Here is a 23,200-nt window from a genome sequence, read left to right as displayed (position 1 = left end):
TATTGGGGTGTGCCCAAAAGTATTATCAGTAATAGAGATTCAAAATTCACAGGGAAGTTATGAGTTGAACTGTGCATATTACTTGGGTCTCAGCTTGATTTTTCAACCTGTGGATATCTTCAAACAGATTGATAAACGAAGATATTCAATTCCGTGTTGCAGTATTTGAGGCATCTTGCCAATGCCAACCATATGAATTGGGCAAATCTTCTTGATATCGCACAGTTCAATTTCAACATTCAAAAGAGTTCTTCCTCCAACAAGAGACCTTTTGAACTTATCACTAGCCAATAACATTCAACTCCTCACACTATTGTTTCAGGCTATCAGGGACAAAGTCCAAGAACGTATATGTTTGCTAAGTTTTTGTTACCGTACTAGTTGCGTAGCATTCATCATGTCTTCTATGCAAGAAGTTTCAAGACGTATCATGCAGATCCAGTAAATCCCGCGCACAACATTCTAACACATATGCCTTCTCATTTAGCTATTCAATCAAAGCGTGTTGTCGACCAAATTCTTGAAAGTATCAAGTCAGTAGTAACATGTGGAATTTTCGTCGGATAGAAGAACATGCCAGAATGTGAAATTACTTAAGAGAGTGCAGATAACCTATTACTTTTCAAGCAGAAGATTGAAGAGCTTGTCAGGGTAATGCGACGAAGACGTCTGTAAAATAGGTGAGGGAGACTGTGACGGCCATACATTCTGGCACCTAGAGTTAGGTATAGCTTGCCTCGAAATCACCTGGGAGCACCCATGTGATATTATGTAAGGCTCACATATGAAGCCATATCAGCTCCGTGTCAGAGCATATCTGTTAGCTTAGTGACATTTATGTAATAAGGAAGTATGACCGGCCTCTACTTTTAATGTTTCATTTTGGAAATCTAGGAAAAACTTAGCGTATTCTTTATAGGAAGGGTGTCTAGTGCTTTCCAATCCACGACCTACGCCCATGTTGAATTCAAGCCTTCGCGCCAAGCTACGTGTAGTCTCGCGTGTCATAAATCATCAGTTGCTTGTAACACACCTATTTGCTTTTATAATGTGTTACACCATGTAATTTACATATATGTTAACAAAGGTGCCTCTGGGCTTTGTCTTGTCTGTTCTCTTGCTTGCTAGCTACATATTGTGTGTGGATATTATTTTTCAGGCTTACTTGTGGATTAGCACTCTTTGCACCACACAACTTCGTTTCTAAATAACACACCTATGACACATAGGTATATATAAACTAAAAAAAATAGATGATTGATATTAGTACAAAATTACTTTTATTAAAAGAAACAAAAAATTTGTCATTTTTTCATGAATAAAATGGTCGATTGGCCACATGCAAAAATTGTGGAGTTTGGATTTTCTCTTTGAGTGAATTACCATTTCTTGAGTTGAATTTGAAGAATTTACGATTTTGGCTTACTATTCATTTTAATTACCAAAAGGTCAACATTAACGAATTAAGAGATTTTTAATTTATTAAACCTGTGAATTTCTTACCATTCATGTTTCGGTAATTAAAATGAACAATAAGCAGGAATCCTAAATTAGTCAACAGTTGATCACTTTTCGGTAAATATTCCTTTTTATTGTACACGTGGCATCATGCCATTGTGAGTTAACAGCTACGTAGACTTACCTAAAAACAGCATATTCGGACTTGTAATATAGTAGGAATCCAGGTCAGGTGGTACCCAGGAACGGCTAAAGAACACAAATGGTGCGCAGGTTAAAATGAACGTCACCATTCTTTTTCGGAGTTAAAAAATGTTCTTCTCTCTCTCTACTTTTATATATTAACGACGTAACGACATTACAGAGCTACTAAGATTACGTTAATGGCGATATTCGTTCCAAATCCAAAACCCTAGATTCGTCACCACGACCACCACCATCAGCACAATCTCTCATCAGAACAAACCCCAATTTCTGCAGAAATCTTTAATTTTTTTCCTTTTTTACAAGATTAATGTTGTCCGATGCTCGATTGATCAATCAAATCCCTACATTCGAAAGCATAGGCGAGATTAGGGTTTACGAATTAAGTTTTCTTAGTTTTTGCGAGATGTGATTTGGAATGATTGGCGGAGATGACTCGAGACGGGTACATCGTTCCTGCGGATCCGCAGGCAGCTTTGAAGAAGAAAACCGCGGTCTCGAGAAGCTGGATTTTGCTAGATTCTACTGGAGAGGGAACAATTTTAGATGTAGACAAGTATGCTATCATGCACCGTGTTCAGATTCATGCCAGAGATCTTCGTATCCTCGATCCACTTTTGTCGTATCCTTCCACCATATTGGGTCGAGAGAGGGCTATTGTTCTTAATTTAGAGGTGAATTTCGTTCTCCATCTCATGTTTGTTCTATAATTTCATTATGTGTTTTTTTTTTTTCCTTCTAGTTTTTGATAATGTTGTTTTTAATTCTTTTTGACATGTATTTATCAGCATATCAAAGCAATAATTACTGCAGAAGAGGTGAGCTTTTATTCAGCTCTTTTTCTCTCATTATGTGCAATTTTTAATTTATCTTATTTTGGAGTAATTTCTGTGAATTTTGTGAATATACCCAAATTTTATTTGAATTATTGAGCTCCAATAAAATGGAATTTGTTATGTTTCACATCATTTGGTATGTGTGGTTTGTGGGTTGTTGCATGTACCCGGGGGATTTGGGTGAGATATGGTGCTCTAAGATGCCAATTGCCTCACCCCTTCTAGTGGTGCCTGGCCTACGGTGTTCGGACATGCCATCATCATAAAAATAATGATGGTTGTTTGGCTTCTCTGACCTGAATCTGGTAGGTCACTTAGTTGTTTTCACGACAACATGCCACTACTGTCATTTTTATGACACTTATTTGGCTTTGTTGGCCTGGGTCCAACAGGTCACTATTGTCATTTTCACAGCGCTCATTTGGCTGAACTGTCCCAAGTTCAGTGTACCGCTCACTGTCATTTTTATGGTGCTCATCTAACTTTGTTAACTTGAGTCCAACGGGTTGCTTACAATTGTTTTTACAGCACTCATATGGATTCTTTGGTCAATATCAAACAAGCTGTTTACTGTCATTTTACAATGCTCATCTGGCTGTGTTTAGTAGGTTGCTTACTTTCATTTTCATGATGCTTAGGTAGCTTCATTGTTTGGGTCTAGTGGATCGCTTATTGTCAGTTTCGTGATGTCAATCTGGCTGTGCTGACCCAGGTCTAGCAGGTCATTACTGTTGTTTTCACTATGCTTGTCGGGCTTCCTTTACTTGGTCCAATACATCGTTACAACTATTACAGCTTGTGCTCAACTCATATGGTTACACCAACATGTCACTACCATTGTTTTCACTACGCCTGTTGGCCTTCCATTGCCTGGTCCACATATTGTTATCACCACCTTCATGCTTGTGTGGTCAACTAATATACTTATGATTATGTGCTACATGTTGCATGATATCACAATTCCATTTGATTGTCTATTCTAAATTAATGTACTTTATTCTGTCACATTATTTTCTATGTACCCTTGCTATATCGGATTGTAAATTGACAAAATTAATCGTATCAATACTAGGTAGTTTGTAAATACGAGATGACCGATGAACTCAAAAGACACCTATCCCATTTATATTAGATTTGCCACCAAGGGTGCCTCATCTGGGGTCTCGTAGTGTAGGAGGCTACGTAACCATAAAGCATAACATTAGAAACGAAAGTTCTCTTTAGCTTTTACGCCATAGCATAAATGTAGGACGGAGAGGGAATAAGATCAAATATGGGGGGAGAGGAATCTGGTTTGGGTTAAGAATGTGGATTAAATAGGGTTATCTTAAATGTTTAGGGTAACCTCAAAAGGGTTTGGGTTGTTGGATTTAATTTTGACGTTTTGCAAGTACAACCACAATCCCAATGACTAAATGTTAAAAGGTAAAATGCAAAGTTATGCAATCACAATATATGTATTTGATAAGTATAAATTTATTGAGTAAAGGCAGCAAGACACAAAGGGTCGATTGAGATGACCAACCATAGTTATAAATAAAAAAAACATATCCTATCTAAAAATGAAATCATCAGAAAACACCCCATTAAAATTGGGGCTTAGCTTGCACCAAAGTCCCCAAGTTATTGCGAAAGGAAGAAGCTTCCACAAGGTTTTCAATTTCCCCGGAAACAGATTTAAATCCCAACCATTAAGAAGCAAGATAACCAATTTTGGGAGCACCCAACAAACTCTAAAGAGTCCGAAAAAATGGGTCCAAATGGCATAGGCAAGATTTCAATGTAAGAAAATGTGATCCACGGACTCACCTTCCGACTTGCAAAGGAAGCAAATGATCCCTTAGAATCAACCCAAGATTAGAAGCTTTCCTATGGAATCTATCCAAAACTTCCCCTACCAACATGAACAACAAGGGAGAAGGGGGTCGCCTTGCCTTAAACCCCTAGAACTCCTAAAAAAACCTGCTGGGGATCCATTAACTAATACTGAAAAAGAAGTTGAGGACACATTTCATCACCCAATCAATACACTTATCCCCGAAACCCATACGATACATTAGATATCTCAAGAAAGCCCAATTGGCATGATCATAAACTTTATGAAATCACAATATTTTCAATAGGGTAAAGGAAAGGGTTAAAGGTTGGGGTTTGTAAGTTCAGGATTAAGGGTTAAGAGAATGAGAAAATGATTAAGGATTGAGGGAAAAGGGTTTTAAGAATTCAAGAATCAAGAATAAGAAAATTAAAAGGAAAAAAGAGAAATAATATTAGAAAGAGAAGAGAAGAGATAGAAGGATAAAACCTTCAAATCACACCAAGAATGATGGAGAACTTACACCAAGGAACTCCATTGAAAGAAACTAATTCTTTATTCCATAAATTATTTTCGCAAAAAATCCTAATACAATCTATATATACAGAAAATTTTATTTAAGAATCCTAATAAAGATAAAATACTAAATAAGGAATCTAATCCTAGAGTCCTAACAAGATTAGAGTATTATAATAAAAATCAAATCAAATCTCTACATAGCCAAAAGAATTCCTAAAAATCAAAACACTATGACCCCTGCAACTAATAGGAATTAGTCATAGGTCCCTGTAATTTTTATAATTATAAATAAACCTAGGATTGTAATATTCTAACAATAAGGACCTTGGTTGGAAATAAACCAGAAAAATAAAAGCCTAAAAAAATTCTACTCTTCAAGCTTTGATTTGTGTCCCACATTAATAAATCTATGTGACCACAAGACCGAGCATAAATGCTAACAATCATTTTACTCTGCACAAATGTCAAAATGACTCATTAGCGTCCCATGCTGCAACAGTTTATGTTTGACCTTTAATGTTCTACCACTCAATCAACCTATTTGAACCGCCTCATCGCCCTACATAGTTCTTGATTAAATTGGCCCTCTTGATATCACTATTTTGCTATACATAGCACTTGGTCGACATAGGCTCACCTTGAGATTGATGTTACATCATATTAAATATTGGCTTTGCCTTAGATCGGTATGCATATTTCTTAAACAATAACATCATGATATTATCATGTGATACTTTTCATTGTCTTATCAGGCACATGCTTCAAGTGCTATTTCTGCCTTCGGGTGATGTCACCTTTGGCAAATATCACTCTTTCTTATGTTTGCTTGTCTTTTCAAGTGGTCATCGACTTTTTGACACCTTATAGCCTCAGCCACTTGCTTTCAAGGTGTATGTTCGCTTTTGTGAGCAAAGGTCACACTATTCATGTGTTTTCTTATATTTTTTCGATGCTTATTGGCTTTCCTACATTCTTATAGTCACAATCGTTAGTTTTCTAGGCAATTTTTTTGCCTCAAGGCAATGCCACTTTTGAGTGAAGATTGTGTTTTTCATGAATTTGCATGTCTTTTCCAACGCCTACTAGCTCTTTGGAGCCCTTGTGCCGTAATTGTTTCCTTTCTCAGGTGTTATTTTCACCTTTGGGCAAATATTACACTTGTTTGTCTTTTTAAACACTTATTGGTTCCCTGGTGTCTCTAGCCATAACTTGTCTTTTTAGGCATTACTTCCATATTTAGGCAAAGATTGTTCTTTTAATGCGTTTGCTCATTTTTTTCGATGCTTATTAGCTCCCTAAGGCGGTGTAATTTGGTATTTAATTCGGTAACTGCCAATTACTTATGTAATAGGGCTCTCAACAACATAAATCCATTTGGTAGTCGTAATGATAAAAGTACTTAAGCAATTAAGTCTTGTGTTTTGATCAGAAGTGATGAAGATGGGTATTGAACTAAATATTTGTAGCATTTGATACATTCCAAAATCATTTTACACAATAATAGTAGAGATTTGCGGAGAAAGAGTGATATTTTAAGTCTTACTAAGGGTCTTTGAGTTCAAATGGATTAGAACATTGGCAATCCAACATCGCAACCCACTAGATTTCATGGAAAAACTCAGATTAAAAAAAATAATAATAATAAGTTTTTTGTGGCTTTATTCAAGGCTATGACAATGGACGGCTACCAAACTTCCACAGAGATGCCAAATTTAAAATTATAATTCAATGGTGAAAAATAACAATTTTTAAAATTTTTATTTTTCAAAGTCTATAGAATTTTCTTTACAACCTGTCGCATCGGATCATGTTTGGATGCCACAAGATGAGTTCAACAACCCTTAGTAAGAATTGAAATCTTACTAAGTTGGTAAGTTTAGTTAGACTCATCTCAATAAAAGGTGACACGACTATTATAAATAGTGTTTTTTTTTTTTGTTTCACTTCGTGGGTTTTGAACCCACATTTTACACAGTAATGTAGTGGGAAATTTACTTCCCGCATAAGTAAAAGGTAGAAGTCACTTTAATACGACTTCTATTGTAAGTGTTTAATTTTAATAATCTACTTATTTAAATTATTTTTTTAATGTTTTAACCAAACACGTTTTTACAATTTTTTTTAACCTTTTCAATTAAAAGTCATAGAAGTACTTTTAAGAAGATTTACCAAACACAGCCTAACACTCCTGTAACTACACCTTCTTGCCTTCCCAAGCACCATTTGCCTCCAGAGGTTGTCATAACATTTGCGTTGGGATAGACAGCCAAGTAGATGGTGCAAAATTAATTGATTGATGCATGTATTATGTAGACCGTCCATGAGTGAGGTAGCGAAGTACAATCCATATGGGGAGAAAAAGAGGATGTAGGTTTAGAGGCCAAGAGATTGTCATGACTCGTGTACCTTTCATCTAAGAATACAATGTATCTTGTAGGTTGTCAAATGTGATCATTTACCACCTATTTGCTTACAAAAAAGGATTTTGAGGCACACTACAAAAGGTGCTCAGTTCTCCCTCACATGTTGATTCTTACCCTCTTTTTCATCTCTTTCTCGTCCTTTGCCTCTAACGAATCCTCTCCATGCCCATCATTATATTTAAGGAGTAAATAGGTATTCAATTCAGCTCCTCATAAACCCCTAGTCGAAACCTAAATTAAACATCGGCTCCGATTCATATTGGTTTCAGTTCCAGGTATGAAATTTTTGTAACTAGAACCAACCCTACAAATACTCTTAACCCATTCGGTACTCGTAGTTTATTTCATGCACCCCCAACCTTCATGGAAGTGGGAAAATGCTTGGAGCATGTCATTTTCCCTCGTATAGGTGTGTATCATTAGGATAAAGTTGTAATTTTTTGGTGTAAGGCAATCTGTGGTTGTTCAAGTAATCTTACTTTTGAGGGCATTCTTGTTCAAGGAGGTGGGTCAACTCCCTTGTCAGTAATAAACTTCGCCTTTCTTGTTGATTCATTAGTGCATTGGGTTGTCGGCATTGTGGTTGAAATCACACATGTTGCTTTGGATGAATCCAATGACTTGTCTTCTTGTTGTTCCACGAAGGACGTTGAAGGCCCATGAAGCTTGACTACTTAGTCAACCAACGACAGGCAGGGTGTTGCAATCGTCCTCTTGCCATTATGCACACACTGTAACTAATGTTATCAAATAACGTATGTAGGATCAACATATGTTGTGTGCATATGCAATCACAATATCATTCAATGGTATATGCGATCTCATATCACTCAAAAATATTTTTTTGCTCTTTTTTCATAAAGATAGAGAAAATAAGAGAAAAATGAGAATACTTGAAAATTATTTGATAATATTAGAATAATTTTAGAAAATATTTGTTGTAATCTTTTTATTTCCACTTTCATTAATTATTTATAATATTTGCTTGTTCAACAAGTTTGTAAGAATGTATAAACTCAGAGAGAAAAAAAACATGATATCTTGCTTCTTGATTGTTGCAAAAATCCTTTAATCTTGAATCATGATTCTTGTTTCTTGACTTTGATAATGATGATTTAAAAAGTAGAAGAAAGAGAGAATGTAGTTTGATTGTTAAAAAAAAAAATTAGAACTTAAACAAGAGCTAAAATGGGATTGTGTTCTAATGAAATAAAAATATATTAGAATGTTGTAGGAATGGTGAGGTGGCAATGAGCCCAAAAGTAATTTTTTTTACCATTAGACAAATATGTTATTGCATAATGCATATGCATTGCACATTGGAGTACTCAATCGGTATGCCATCACATATTTACGTATGTTATGGCATTATGATTTAATTGCATGTCATGATGGAATATGCAATTTTATTTTTAGAAATGTCATATGCTTCGCATATGTGCATATGCAGTCAAATTTGACAACAATGATTGCAAGTATGACAACATGTTTTTCTTGGTTTGTGCAAACTCTCATATAGCACTTTCCAACATCATAGGTATTCCTTTGACATGGATTCGTCTCTTCCAAGAATTCTAATATGCGGCCTTTGGCATGGTCCACATGATATTTTGTGTGAGTCGCCCTACCTAGCGGAATTGCCATTGTAGCTAGTGATGAGGTGGATAGGGCTCTTATGTGGTGCATATGTTCTTTTAAGGGTAACTCTCATCTACACCAAGATCTTGGTTGTTTGGTTGTTATTTTAAGGGTAACTCTCAATTGTCTGACATTAGAAGAATTATAGAGAGTAAAAAGTCAAGTCTCAATGAAAGCTTGATAAGGAATTTATAATAAACAAGATAAATAGACATAAATGCCCGTACATAGAAAATAATAGAAAACTAGGAAAACAACAATAATAACAAATAATAAAATATTTCCAATACTCCCCCTCAAGCTATTGCAAATATATCAACTAAGCCTAGCTTGACAAAATGAGAGTTGGTAATGGAAGGACCAACAGATATCGTAAGCATGCTGGCAAGCTGATTTAAAGACAATACAAATGTTGTCTGAAGAACACCAGATCAAACTTTCTCTCTGAGAAAGTGGAGATCAACCTTTATATGCTTGGTTCTCTCGTGAAGCACAGGGTAACTCTCATCTATAGCAAGCATAATAGCATACTTGTTGTCGCTGAACAGAGTACAGGGACCAGAAACAAGAAATCCTAGTTCTTGTAAGTAAAGATCAAATCCAAATAAACTCACATGTGCCAAAGGTCATAGCTCTATACTCAGCTTCAGCAGAAAAATGAGAGAGCACACTCTGTTTCTTACTCTTTTACGAGATCAGGTTACCACAATGGAAAATACAAAAATCAGAGGTAGATCTCCTATCTGTAATAAAACCAACATAATCAGTGTCAGTGAAGCATGACAAATGAGGTTGAGTAGTAGACGATTAGAAGGGCCCAAGACCAAGATGCAATTTCAAGTAGCGAAGAATACGATAAACGACATCAATATGAAAAATACATGAATTATGCATGAACTTATTAACAACACTCACCGCAAAGGTCAAATCTGTTCTAGTGTTGGTCAGATAAATTCGACGGCCAATGAGTCTCTGATAAAAGAGGGGATCAGAGAATAGATTGCCAGATTCAGCATGAAGGTGATGATTCTGATTCATAAAAGAGGAATCAGGACGATAATCAAGCATATTCGTATCTTGAAGAAGGTCCAATGAGTATTTGCGTTGAGATAACGAAATACCACGATGTGAGTGGGCCACTTTTATCCCCAAGAAGTACTTAAGAAGACCTAAGTCCTTAACCACAAAGGTACGACCCAATGTCAATTTTACCATGTCAATCCATTGGGCATCTTCCCCAATAAGGATAATATCATCTTCATAAACCAAAATAATGACACAATAAACGATCATCTAATCCGCGATGAACAAAGCATGTATGATCTGAGTGGCATCTGAAAAGTCTCATAGATAAAATGACCTCAGAAGAGCGATAGAACTAAGTTTGCAGAAACTACTTGAGCCCATACAGAGATTTGAGAAGGTGACATACTTTCCCAGAATACTCTCCTTGAAGACGAAACCTAGGAGGGGGTCCATATAAAGAACCTCAGTTAAATCACTATTTAGAAAAACATTCTTCACATTTAGTTGGTGAAGGGGCTAGGAGTGACAAGCAACTAAAGAGATAAGGAGGGGAACAGTAGAACATTTAGCTACATGAGCAAATGTAGCACCAAAATCCTTTTTTGGAGTCTGCGTAAATCCCTTAGCTACTAGGCGGGCTTTGTATCGATCAATAGTGCCATCCACATGATATTTAACAATGAATACCTATTTACACCCAATAATCCGTTCCCCAGAGGGAAAATGAATAAGCTCCTAGGTATGATTCTTTTGCAAAACATCCATCTTAACAATCATGTTTGCAGTCCACTAAGATCTCATAAAGCCTTTGAAATAGATCGGGAACTCAAATAGAATCAGTAATAGCAAGGTAGGCTTGATAAAAAGGAGAAAGTCCTTAATAAGAAATAAATTGGGCAATAGGATGATCAATAACACACCTCCGCTTACCTTTGTGAAGCCCAATAGGTAAGTGAGAGTCAGATATAGAAGGGATAGGAGCATGGGTAGGAGAGAATATACTTGACTCCAATGAGGAGGTTGGAGAGTGGAGACAGTGATGAGAGTAAACCTAAAGCATTAGGCGAAGATGAAGGGAAGACCGGAGAGGGTAGTATTATAAGAAAAGGATCTTGCAAAGGAAAAAAGTCTTGCAAAGAAGATATGGCATGAACGTAGGGAACATTTTCAAAAAAGGTAATATCAAAGGAATGCATGACACGATGAGAAACGGGGATCATAACACCGATACCCCTTTGACATAGAGGAGTAACTAAGAAAACATACCGCATGCCTTTGTCATCTAATTTAGTACGATAAGGGGTCTTGTCTTGAACAAAACAAGTGCACCCAAAGACTTTGGGTGTAATGGGGAAGATGGTGCTATCAAGACGCAGAACATAAAGAGGCACTTGTCTCCCTAAGGTGCGACTCGGAACACAGTTAAGAAAGAAAGTTGCAGTGAGGACAGTCATGTTCTAATATAACTTAGGAACATGCATTCCTCGAAGAAAGCAACAGACAATATTCATCAGGTGGTGATTCTTTCCGCCACCCCGTTCTATTTAGGAGTGTAGGGGCAAGTCAACTGGTAAAGCATACCATGCTCATGAAGATGAGAGCAAATCCCATTAAAAATATGTTTATTTCCATTATTAGACCGGAAAGATTTAATAGTGATGTTGTATGAGTCTAAATCATTTTAAGAAAAATTAATAAAAATAGGAAGCACTTCAAAGAACACATCAAATAGATTTAAGTACAACGAGAATAGTCATCGATAAATATAACATAATATTGATGATCAATAGAAGCAGTAACAAAGGAAGGCCCCCACATATCAGAATGAACTAAATCAAACATTGTATTAAATCGATGCGTATGAGGAACAAAATAGATACGTGTGTTTTTAGAAAGCTCACACACAAAACACTGAAACTTATGTCCACTACAAGAATTTTTAGAAACAGGAAATAAAGAACATAAATGCTGAAAAATTAGTATATCCTAAGCGAGCATGCCACAAATCTAAGGACTGAGATGAGAAAGTATGACTCTCAGAGGTAGGTAACATAGAAGTCGGAGTAGCAGTATGCAAAGATCCAAACAAGTACAGCTTATCCCGTTCATATCCCTTGTCAAAAATCCTCTTAGAAGTCAAGTCCTAAACAATACAGTTAGTAGGAAAGAAAGTCATCGGATATTTCAGAAATTTAATAATACTACTCACAAACAAAAGGTCAAGAGATAGATGAGGAACATGAAGCACATAATCAAAGGAAACACCAAGGGATAACATGATGATACCCTTGCTATGTATAATGACCCATCAATAAGGCGAATCTCCCTATGAGTAGCAGGAAAGGTAGACGAAGTAAAGTGGTTCGACTTACCGATCATGTGATTAGAGGCACCAGAATCAATAACCCATGTCAAGGGAGCAGGACCCAGCTAGGTGACATGAAATGTAGAGGATGTAACTAAAGGCGTGGTAACTGAGGCCACAATCGAAGATGATCGAGTATGAGCATGGATCTGATCAAGAACAATAGTGGCAATCTGGGTCTAAAGTTGTTGCAAATCAATAGTACCAGGAATACTAGGAGAATCAGTGGTAGGAATTGGTGATGAATCTACAACTGCAATATAGGGAGTAGAATGCCCTAAAGGAGTGGCACTAGATTGGAATAAATGAGGATAGAGCTGAAAGCATATGGCCTTCTCATGGCCAATCTTCCCATATTGACTGCAAATAAGGTTACTCCCTCGATTACGACCACGACCATTACCCCCTCAACCATGACTCCTAGATCCCTGGGCACGAGAGTCAGAAAAATCCGAATTAGCTACTAGAGCCATCTAATATGTTGTTGAAGCAGAAAGAATACCAGGAGCCTGAGTCTGAGATGGAACTACACAACGACGACCCTCATCACTATCATTAGTAGCAAAGGTCTCAAATAAAGAAGGCAAAGGAGAGATGTTAAGTTCTATATTCGTAGTGCCTCAAGCTTAGGACATAAGCCCATGAGAAACCGGTATGTCTAATGTAGAGTAATTTGCTTAATCATATATTCGGTTGCCTCCGTAGATAGCTCGGTCATAGACTCATAGTAAGAGAGCTCCTCTCATTCAGACTAAAGAAATCCAAAATAATTAGCTACACTCTGAGTCCACTGAATGGCCTGGGCAATATCTCGATAGAGCTTATAAATCCGTGAATTATTCCTAGCATGCGCAGGTCCGAGTGAGAGTTAACCACAAAGAAGAAACAGTCTCATGATACATAAACATATTGTAGATACGCTGCTTCATGGAATTAAATAGCTACCCAAGAATAGTGCAATTATTGATCTCCCATTGTTCAAATTTGGGATCAGTCGTTGGAGGCTTATTGACAGTGTCCAAAAGCCATCCAGATTTGCGTCTACTTCTCAAGTAGAGTCTCACAGACCGAGACCAAGATTGAAAATTTTGACCATCCAATAGAGCACTAGTAATACGTTGGGCCCAAAAGAAGTATTAGATTCCTTGTTCTCTTGATTAAATGCCATAATTCACAAAGGAAAAAGGATAAGAATAATCAAATGTAGGAAGGCTACAATTTGATGAAGAAAAAAGTGTAGGAGCAAACCATCACACACTTAGAGTGCAAGAAACAAGAGGTCACTAGAAATCTGGAGAAGGGAAAAATGAGGTATAAACATGAACTTATGGTTGTCCAAAGAAAAGAAAAAGTAGAAGTCCTTCACAGAGTAAAAAGAGCAAAGCAAATATAACTTATTTGGCTTGAAGGGAGGTCTCTCGCAATCCAAAACAGAATATGCAATCTCCAAAGACAACACTATCCCAAACAGCAGCACTGTTGCAACAAATAAAAGCCAACACAGTCACACATCCCCTTAGTCTCAGCAGCACTGTCCCAGCAAATAACTGTCTGACATAGTCCCAATATGACGATGCATCAACCCAGCAGTGGCACTGCTATGATCGCAATACAGCCACACATCCACTCTCCCGCATAGATCCATTGCAAGACAGCCACACAGTCCTACTATTGCTAGGACAACCCTATCGTGACTTGCAATGGGAGGATTCCATATTTCTGACCAAAAGAAAATAAAAAAAGGAAACCCCCGAAGGGTTGAGACTCTGACAAAGGCTCCTGCTAGGTCATGGGGTCTCAACAATCAAAAGAGGATGATGGGAGAAGAAGAGAAGAGATTAGGGAGGCGTGCGGTGAGTCTTCAAGAATCCAAAATCGAAAAAAAAAATATAAAAAAAAAACCCCAAATAGTGGTTGTCGAAGGATCTCTTTTAGCTCTGATACCAAAAAGAATTTATAGAGAGTAAAAAATCAAGTCTCAATGAGAGCTTACAGGGTATTTATAATAAACACGGTAAATGGACATAAATGCCCTTAAATAGAGAAGAATAGAAAACTAGGAAAAACAACAATAATAACATATAATAAAATATTTCCAATAACACCCACCTCCCATAGGCAAGTACTTTGCCAGCCTAGGTGTCACGGCCCTATTCTTTCGAAGCGAGATCGTGCGGCGCAAGGGGGTCAAATCCACTTGCAATCCTGTAAAATGATCGTACACCACACACACGTAGCTAGCAAACAAGTAAATGAGGCAACACGAGGCAAAGCCCGGAGGCAACTCTGTTGATATAATATTGATTATTCGAGGTAACGCGTTACAAAAGCAATAGATGATCCTATGACAGGCGGGACTTCCACGGAGCTGGGCTTCAACGTGGGTGTAGGCCGGGGATTGGGATATCACTGACACTCTTCCTACAAGGTGTATACTTTTCCTTTCCTAGGTTTCCAGAAGGAAACATCAAAAGTAGAGGCCGGTCATACTCCCTTATTACGAAAATGCCACTAAGCTAACAAGGGTGCCCTAGCATGGGGCTGACATGTACCTCTAAGCTAACAGATATGCCCGGGTACGGGGGCTGACATGGCTTCATAACGAGCCTTACATGATATTACATAGGTGCTCCCGGGTAGCTCCGGGGCGAGTTTACACCTAACTCTAGGTGACAGATGATATGGCCGTTACAGTAGGGCATTGGTGAACAATCATTATATGTCCCTATCTCTTTCCTGACACCCCTACCAACCTATCAGATTGTAGGGCCTTCGAGGTAAGCAGCTCTTGATAACTGACAGACACCTCGTATTGGTAGAGTTTCTAAGACCTACTAGACCAACTTCTCATTGCTTCCTTGTTGGGAACACATGGGCCAGGGATGCATCTTGCCATTCACTTAGTTGGCTCCTTGGCAAATACCATCTGCAAGTCTTATTACTAAGATTCTAGATTTCTCCATTTTGATTTCAGATGTTCGGTTTATGTTTATTGAGAACTTGAGATTAGCAATATTAATATTTTAAATATTCTGAAGCGTTTGGTATTGAAAATGAGAATGCATTTGGCTTTATTTAGTTTAAATTTTGATCCTTGAGCTTGTTGAACAAGATCATAAGTAAAATGAAAGTTAAAAAAAGAGTTAAATGTCTGTTTAGGATTTGTTAACTTGTCTTTTTTCCTTTTGGGATAGGTACTACTTCGAGATCCACTGGAGGATAATGTCATTCCCATTGTCGAGGAGCTTCGAAGGAGATTGCCACCTGTGAACGCCATTCGCCAAGGCCAAGGAGATGGGAAAGAGCAACATAGTGGCTACAATGACATGGAAACAGGGGAAGAAGATGGTATATAACAGCAGATGGTTTTTTCCTTGTTGTTTGCATGTGTTTTTGGGTCTATTATTGCAGTTTATTATCAGATTTCAGAATGATTTCTGCACATAAAGAGTCAACATGATTTTTTTGGGTAGGTGTGGGTGTGGGTTTTTTTTTTTTTTTTTTTTTTGGGGGGGGGGGGGGAGATATTTGCTTGTTATTATGTTTTGAGGAAACCTGATATGTTGGTCACAAATACTTGATCCTGTGTCGGTCATGCAAAATATTGCCACGTTGCACACATTTCAAGCCCACTGATCCCTTGAATGTGTGTGTGTATACATGTATAACCCGCTTGATAAGTGATTTTTTTCCATGTATTTGAGCATTTTCTTTCAAGTGTTTGAAACCATATGTTTTTACCAGTGTCTCTGGTTTCATGATGATCCAATAGCCAGATATCATTAGCAGGCTGGTTTGTTGTTTTTGAATTTCATCCCCCCCCCCCCCCCCCCCCCCCCCCCCCCCCCCCCCCCCCCCCCCCACCCTCTTTTTTTTTACATTTACTTTATAATTTTAAATTTTCAAACTGATTGTATTTGTTTAGTTGTGCTATTCTTTTGTTTTCTGATTGTTATGACTTATAAATGTAACACAGAGTCTCCATTTGAATTTCGCGCCCTAGAAGTAGCATTGGAAGCCATTTGTAGTTTTCTTGATGCACGTACTACCGAATTGGAGACCGCTGCTTACCCAGCTTTAGATGAGCTGACTTCCAAGGTAAGGCAAAATTTACTACTTTAATTCCTTTTGAATGTTTTCTTGTAGAAGAAAGGATTTGTCTTGGCTTTGATAACTCATCAACCTATATGATCTAAAATTGCCAAACTTGGAGATCATCATCAGCTACACCTTATCCAAAAAATTGGGGTTGGCTGCATATATATTGGAGATGAGTGCCTGATATTCAAATAAGCTTGGAGATATGTTTAGTTGAAATATAGTTCTTTGATATAGGATGAAAGAAATGCCGAAATAATATCCTAAATCATATAGAAATATCTTATTTAATAGCGTTGATTAGCACTGCACTAAGCCAATATAAAGCATCACATCGTGCATAAGCACAACATTACACCCTATATTCAGGATATCATGCTTTAAGCTAAAGAAGATTCACTCCTTTCTTGGAAAAAAAGAAGACTCAAACTCTCTTATACCTCTTTAGAGTGTAAATAAGATAAGAGATAGAGGGTTTCCTTGAAAGAGGTTGACAAGCTTTTAAAGTATCCACCCGATGACCCATCAGGATCAGAAATGAATTGTAGTGATGCATTCATGAATGTTCATATGCTTTAGCATAGCTATAACAAAATCCCAACTGATCAAGTTGAACACTTTATCGACGTACAATTGAATCACCAACCTCGGAAGGACTAGTGAAAATTCTTAGCAGTCTGTAGGCTAGCATAATATGTTCAGGTATGTCTGCTTATTGATTTGGTTCCCAGTAACAGTTTGAAGACGCCTTGCCATAATCATAGAGATGGAATGTTTACATAAACCAATAGGTAGGAGTCTCCAAGCTTGAAGATTTTTTATCTTTTGGATAATATCGATATTTTTTATGCATGGAATTCAAACATCAAACTTGGACCTATAGAACTTTTTATGGCTTTAGTGAGATCCTGTCCAATAGTCTCCTGGAAGTTTTTAGAAGTAAGCATTGAATCCCCGGAGAATTGAGATCGTTGGAGCTGAAAACAGTTCTGAGATTTTCTCCGCAATTTGTACGATTAATTGTTTTTTTTTTTTCTCCCTAGTAGGCTAAGGTAGGACTCTTGGTGGGTGGGGTTTTCTCCTAGAATTTGATTGGGCGGGTTATATTAAGGGCTAGAAGGGAATGACCAGTGGCTTATTACCCATAGCTTTGGTTTGACACCATGCAAAACAACTTTGAGGTCAGGGATTGAGGAGGAGGGCTGAGAAGGGCATTAAAAATATTGCCTCAAGATGCATTATTTCTATGTTAAATCATAAAAGAAGAGCTTCTAATTTGTTTCTTATTTTTTCCTTTAATTCTAATATTAATTCATTTATTTAATAATATTTGATTCTTAAAAAAATTGAGGACTACACCTTGTACCTCCTTGAGGCGTGCACCTCGTCTCATATGTGCCTCACTCTTTTTAAAACAATGACTACAAGTAGGTCAATGGTGGTACTCGAGTTAAATGGAAAACATAAAATGAGTGAACATAGGATTTTCTTTAACTCCCTCATATGGTAAACTTTACAAACAAAAGCTCTGAAACTAAAACAACTATATCAGTATCCAGAACTTCAGTGTTGAAATCCAACTTTGTGCTAGAAAGCTCCCAAAATGCCTGATGGGAGTGTGTTTGGGCTATGAGTTCATGTCGTTGAAATGGTAATGGTAACAGTCACTATGGAAGCTGTACAAATTCTACTCATTTGAGTAACAAGAATAAAAAGGAAATAATACTTTTCCTTGCTATAACCTTTTCTTCATTTGGTAGTATCTTTGGGATATCTTTTCTCGCAGGCTATCACTATCTAAATGTTCAATAGAGTTTAAAAATAAAATAAAATAAAGGTTTATTATAAGATATCCTTATTGGGGATTGAACCTACCTTCAGTACTCACTCTGCTACCAATCACTATTCTATGTGCTCATATCCTTCTATATTTGACTTTTATGATCATGTTTTGGAATTGTGAATTTTAGCAGATTTGCCACATAGATTCAGTTGCTTGCTATTCCTAATATTGAAATTTTTGATTTTTGAGCTAAGTTATTTTTTTCCCCTGCCATCATTCATTCTTGTCTTCAGCTATTTGCTCTTTTGCCAAGTGGAACCTTTTCGCTCCCTGTATTAAATTTTTTTTGGTTGTCTTCTAAAAGTATATTATTTTTTTTGCTCTACCATTCACCTAAGTGCAGATTAGTAGTCGTAACTTGGATCGTGTTCGTAAATTGAAGAGTGCAATGACAAGATTGACTGCTCGGGTTCAAAAGGTATGGTTAATTCTCTTTGTGCTATCTGCAGCAGGTAGACCTACTAAATTTTTTAACTTTGCTAGCTAAGTTGCTGGATATCACTTCAAGAGGTTCCACATTGACTGGGCGTGTATGTTGAAAACGAGTAGTCTTGAAGTGCTCAAAACCACTTTGTGAGTGAGCTTCCTCAAGGCTTGTTCACGGGCCTCCAAATGAGCTTGCCATTGGGCTGTTGATTGGTTGGATCTTCTTGGTTCTGTTTGTGTCAGTTTGACATCTGAAGTTCAAACTAGGGTGGTTCTGCTAATGTTGATAATTCGCTCTAACCTAAATGAGAATTTACTCTATGGGCGTGTTTGATTGCACATGGAAAATAGGTGGGACAGTCATATTGGATGGAAAATCACATTTTCCATGTGTTTGGTTGGTTTTTTCCATGGAAAATGATTTTCCACCCTCTTCCAAAAGTCTGGGAAAGTGTGGATTTCACTTTCCCATCCATACCCACTAGAAAATGAAACCCATTCTCAAAACCCCTGAAATCAAGATCCTAACATTTTCATTTTGTTTTTCTTCCCCACCACCAACTCGATTGCCATCGCCCTGGTCACAGTTGCCGTGCCTTTGATACCGACTACAGCCACCCTCTCTCTCTCTCTCTCTTCTTCTTCTTCTTCTTCTTCTTCTTCTTTCTCGTCCTCCTCCCCCCTTCGCCTCTCTTTTCTCCCCTTCTTCCTCCTCTATGTTTTTTTTCCCTTTGATATTTCCTAAATACAATCAAATAGAGTAATTTGGTTTTCCCACCCTACACATTTTCCACTTCTACTTTTCCATGGATTTCAAAATCCATGAAAATGACTTTCCGTGCAATCAAACACACCCACACCCTATAATCATTACAAATTTTCTTTTATTTTAATTGGAGGTTTTATGTGATAAGTTTAGAAGGTAGATGAACGGTAGGTGTTTCCATTTTTAATTTGATTAGAATTAGGAAACCAATGGTAGAAAAGTCTTTATAAAATGGGATGTATTCTTTGTATATTGAATTAGAATATTTTTTTTTTACGGTTTGAAACCTTTGCTTGGATGAGATGCCTCCGTACCGAAGAGATGTCTTCTTCGCTTGATTGGTGTATCCCACTCACGAACTTTTGTGTTGCAAGTTCTCCATCCTCTTGAGGAACCAATCTTACCAATCTGCATCAGAAGTGCAAATCCTTTTTTCTTCCCAGGTGGTTGAAACCGGATGCAGTTCTATCATATTGTGAATGAAGAATGCTGTTTTTTATAGTTTGTTTGCATTATATTGAGATAATATGCTACTTGGGAAATTTGGGATGTGGGCTTATCTAGTATCTTTGAATATTTTCTCAATCTGTACATTTTGGATGGATGCTAGAGCTCTTGAAGCTTTTGATTGTAGGTTGAAGTATTATTGCTGAAAAGAGACTAGGGCTGATTATTTTCTGTATTGAGGCCATAACTTTAAACAATGATGTTACTAATTTTGTCTACAAAATACTGTGTTCAGGTAAGGGATGAGCTTGAACAACTTCTGGACGATGATGATGATATGGCTGATCTTTACTTATCAAGAAAATTAGCTGGGGCATCTTCACCTGTCAGTGGCTCGGGTGCACCCAATTGGTTCCCTGCTTCTCCCACTATAGGCTCCAAGATATCAAGAGCAAGTAGGGCAAGTGCGGCAACATTTCGTGGAGATGAGAATGATGTTGAAGAGCTTGAAATGTTACTTGAGGTAGTAACAGTACGCTACTAGTCTTAGGTCACATAAGCTAAAGTCTAAAGTGGGTTGTTTTGAATGTATTTGCAGGCGTACTTTATGCAAATTGATGGCACATTAAACAAATTGACCACGGTATGCACCACTAAAAGTTATTCCATGTCATCAACCGTCTTTCCTTTATTTTTATTTTTTTTAAATAGTGGCTATCCCTAATTTCCTTCAAATGTACTCATTTATTATTTTTGTCTTTACTAGTCTTGGTACTCAGTCATACCAGCATTTTCATCTCTGTTACTCACTCAATGAACATTTTTTCTTGACTGCTCAACATTCAGTTTTATAAAAGGTGTATCATGTTTAAAAGTTTGGTTTGATTGGTACATTTTTTGTTACATAAAACTCTAGAAGCGTGCCTCCACTATAGCTCCTGACCAATTCTATGGATCGGATGATCCTTGTCAATCTTTCCATCTTTGTTGATGATTGAAGCTAAATAACAGAAGGCAATCTCTTTGGGTATTTCTTGCCCATCTCTTAACTAAATTCTTATCCCTTGGAGTTTCCTTAAGATAGATAAATTGGTAGGTACTGACTACTGACCTGTATTGTTGATGGCAAGACATTAAAACTTGAAAATTGACTTGTTTCTCAATGTCTGCTGATATATTCGTTTTCATGTCTGGTGAAGTGCATTAGATCATTGAAATGAGTTGGTTAGTGGGGGATGCAGATAGGAATGCACAAGTAGGATTGAAGTATGAATTGTAAAAAATATATAGTGTCCAGCCATTTCACTTCTATGGCTGTGTGAAAAATCGTTAATCCATGCAACCAAACCATATGTGTTCAGGAAGCCTAGCACCTGAAGTAGTGAAAACTTACTGGATATGTGGATATTACAAATTGCATCACCCTTTCTTCTTTCATGTCCACTTGTTACTCTCTGTTATTGATGCATATATATATTTTTTTCCCAGTTACGTGAGTATATCGATGACACAGAGGATTACATTAATATTCAGGTAAACCACATGAAAGCTTAAATAAGTTTGAAATTAAAAGATGGAATTTAAGTATTCTAAAGAAATCTCATGCTTCCTTTTTTTTTTCTTTGTTTCTTTTTTTCTTTTTGTTTTTTGCAGCTTGACAATCATCGAAATCAACTGATTCAGGTACTGTATCTAAGCTCCCCATTTCTTGGCTATTGTTTTATGACTTCCATTCCCTCTTCATTGTTCATGAGGCCATTGAATCAGAGTAAGAATAGTTTCTTAACAGCTTTATAGTTCTGTTTATCTTTTCCTCATACTTTGTGGCCACAGTTAGAGCTCTTCCTAAGTTCGGGTACTGTTTGTCTCTCCATCTATTCTTTGGTGGCTGGAATATTTGGCATGAATATCCCGTATACATGGAATGAGGACCATGGATACATGTTTAAATGGGTACGTGTCATGAAAAAATATTATTAAATTGCATTGGACCAATGACCTATCTAGTACACTTGGTTGATCTTTGGCTGCTTATTAACAGGTTGTCATTCTCACGGGAATTGTGTGTGCCTCCCTTTTCGTTTTGATCATTTCCTATGCCCGACACAAGGGTCTCGTTGGGTCATGATATTAATAAGTTGGGCTGTCTGAAACTCTCATAACCTTTACATATAATAGAATAAAGCTGCTGGAATTCAACATCAAGGTTAGCAAAGCTGCTATAGCCTCATTTGAATTCTTTGGTTCCATTGGATTTTTCGCTTGGCCGAAATTGAGAAAGTCCAATGTACCCTATCCATGCAATTCTTAGTTCAAATGAAGATCAGTTGCGATATTCAGTTATTTGGTTTGAAGGCTATTGTTGTAACAGAGATGATCAATGACCTTCCAATCTCAGTCGTCAAATCACCATTGAACTCATGAAATTGTATATGGTACTATGTTACACTTCCAATTCGTCATTTTTCTTCCTTTTGTCCAATATAACTCATATTTGAGTTAAATAGAATGAATGCTGTATCAAGTTCTTTCTGTAAGTAGTACTTCAGATATGGATACAAATTTTAGAAAATTCAAGCGGTCTCAAAGAGCTACGACATTTTCTTGGTAAATTGGTATATGTACAAAATTGTTCTTCGTCGGTTTTAAACGAAAGAATGCAATCTGATGTTTAACTGATTGGGTTGGAACTGATTGGGTTGAATTGTGTTCCAGAGATATGGTAGATGGATCCCATCAATTTCATGGTTTAGGTGGATAAACATGTGTTATTAAGTTGAATGAAAGTATGTATTGATGTAGGAAAGGTAGGATTAGAACCCTAAACCAACTAATATATTGCATGGGAGAAAGATCAAAGAAACAGATTTTAAAGGCATAAAGAAAAATCTAATTTCTAACTTTTAATAAAATGATTCTTTGATCATTAACTAAGTGAATTTATATTACCTTAGCTTTTAAATTATCCTAGTTCCAAAACACCAGTTGGCTTGGCCATGGATTATTCTAGACTCGATTCAAATTAATTTGTTGTTCGTCGAAAAAGAAATTTATTGGATCCTGCCCTTACTCGATTGGATCTGTCATTATAAACTCTGGACCTGACCTAAATATAATCTCTGGATCTGAAATGATATAATTTTAAAAATTAATATATATTTTTGGATCAGTCTTCATCCAAGCAGATCCGATTTGATTAGTGAATAAATAAAATATATACATCCTTTTATATTATCATATTGCAACCCCATTGGATTTGGATTGGATATGGTTGATCCAAAACTGATCTGATAAATTGTCAAATTGGGTTTTGGTCCTTTTCAAAACCCAAATCC

The 23,200-nt window shown here is 37.0% G+C and overlaps 1 protein-coding gene across 1 annotated transcript; it reads left to right on the top strand.

Annotated features, from left to right (window-relative positions):
* Positions 1-1,724: 1,724 nt before the first annotated feature.
* On the top strand, positions 1,725-22,477 carry MGT9 (magnesium transporter 9). Its single transcript, XM_086455005.1, has 11 exons — positions 1,725-2,336; positions 2,451-2,480; positions 15,480-15,633; positions 16,262-16,383; positions 18,570-18,644; positions 20,161-20,388; positions 20,464-20,508; positions 21,354-21,398; positions 21,519-21,548; positions 21,699-21,818; positions 21,907-22,477. The coding sequence occupies exons 1-11, from the start codon at positions 2,094-2,096 to the stop codon at positions 21,991-21,993; spliced, it is 1,179 nt and encodes a 392-aa protein (XP_086311131.1). The 5' UTR covers positions 1,725-2,093; the 3' UTR covers positions 21,994-22,477.
* The last annotated feature ends 723 nt before the right edge of the window (positions 22,478-23,200 follow it).

This window comes from Akebia trifoliata, chromosome 10 (genome assembly GCF_017979445.1).
Source record: "Akebia trifoliata isolate Shusen 1 chromosome 10, ASM1797944v1, whole genome shotgun sequence".
Lineage (NCBI taxonomy): Eukaryota > Viridiplantae > Streptophyta > Magnoliopsida > Ranunculales > Lardizabalaceae > Akebia > Akebia trifoliata.
This window is presented reverse-complemented; position numbering and strand designations above follow the sequence as displayed.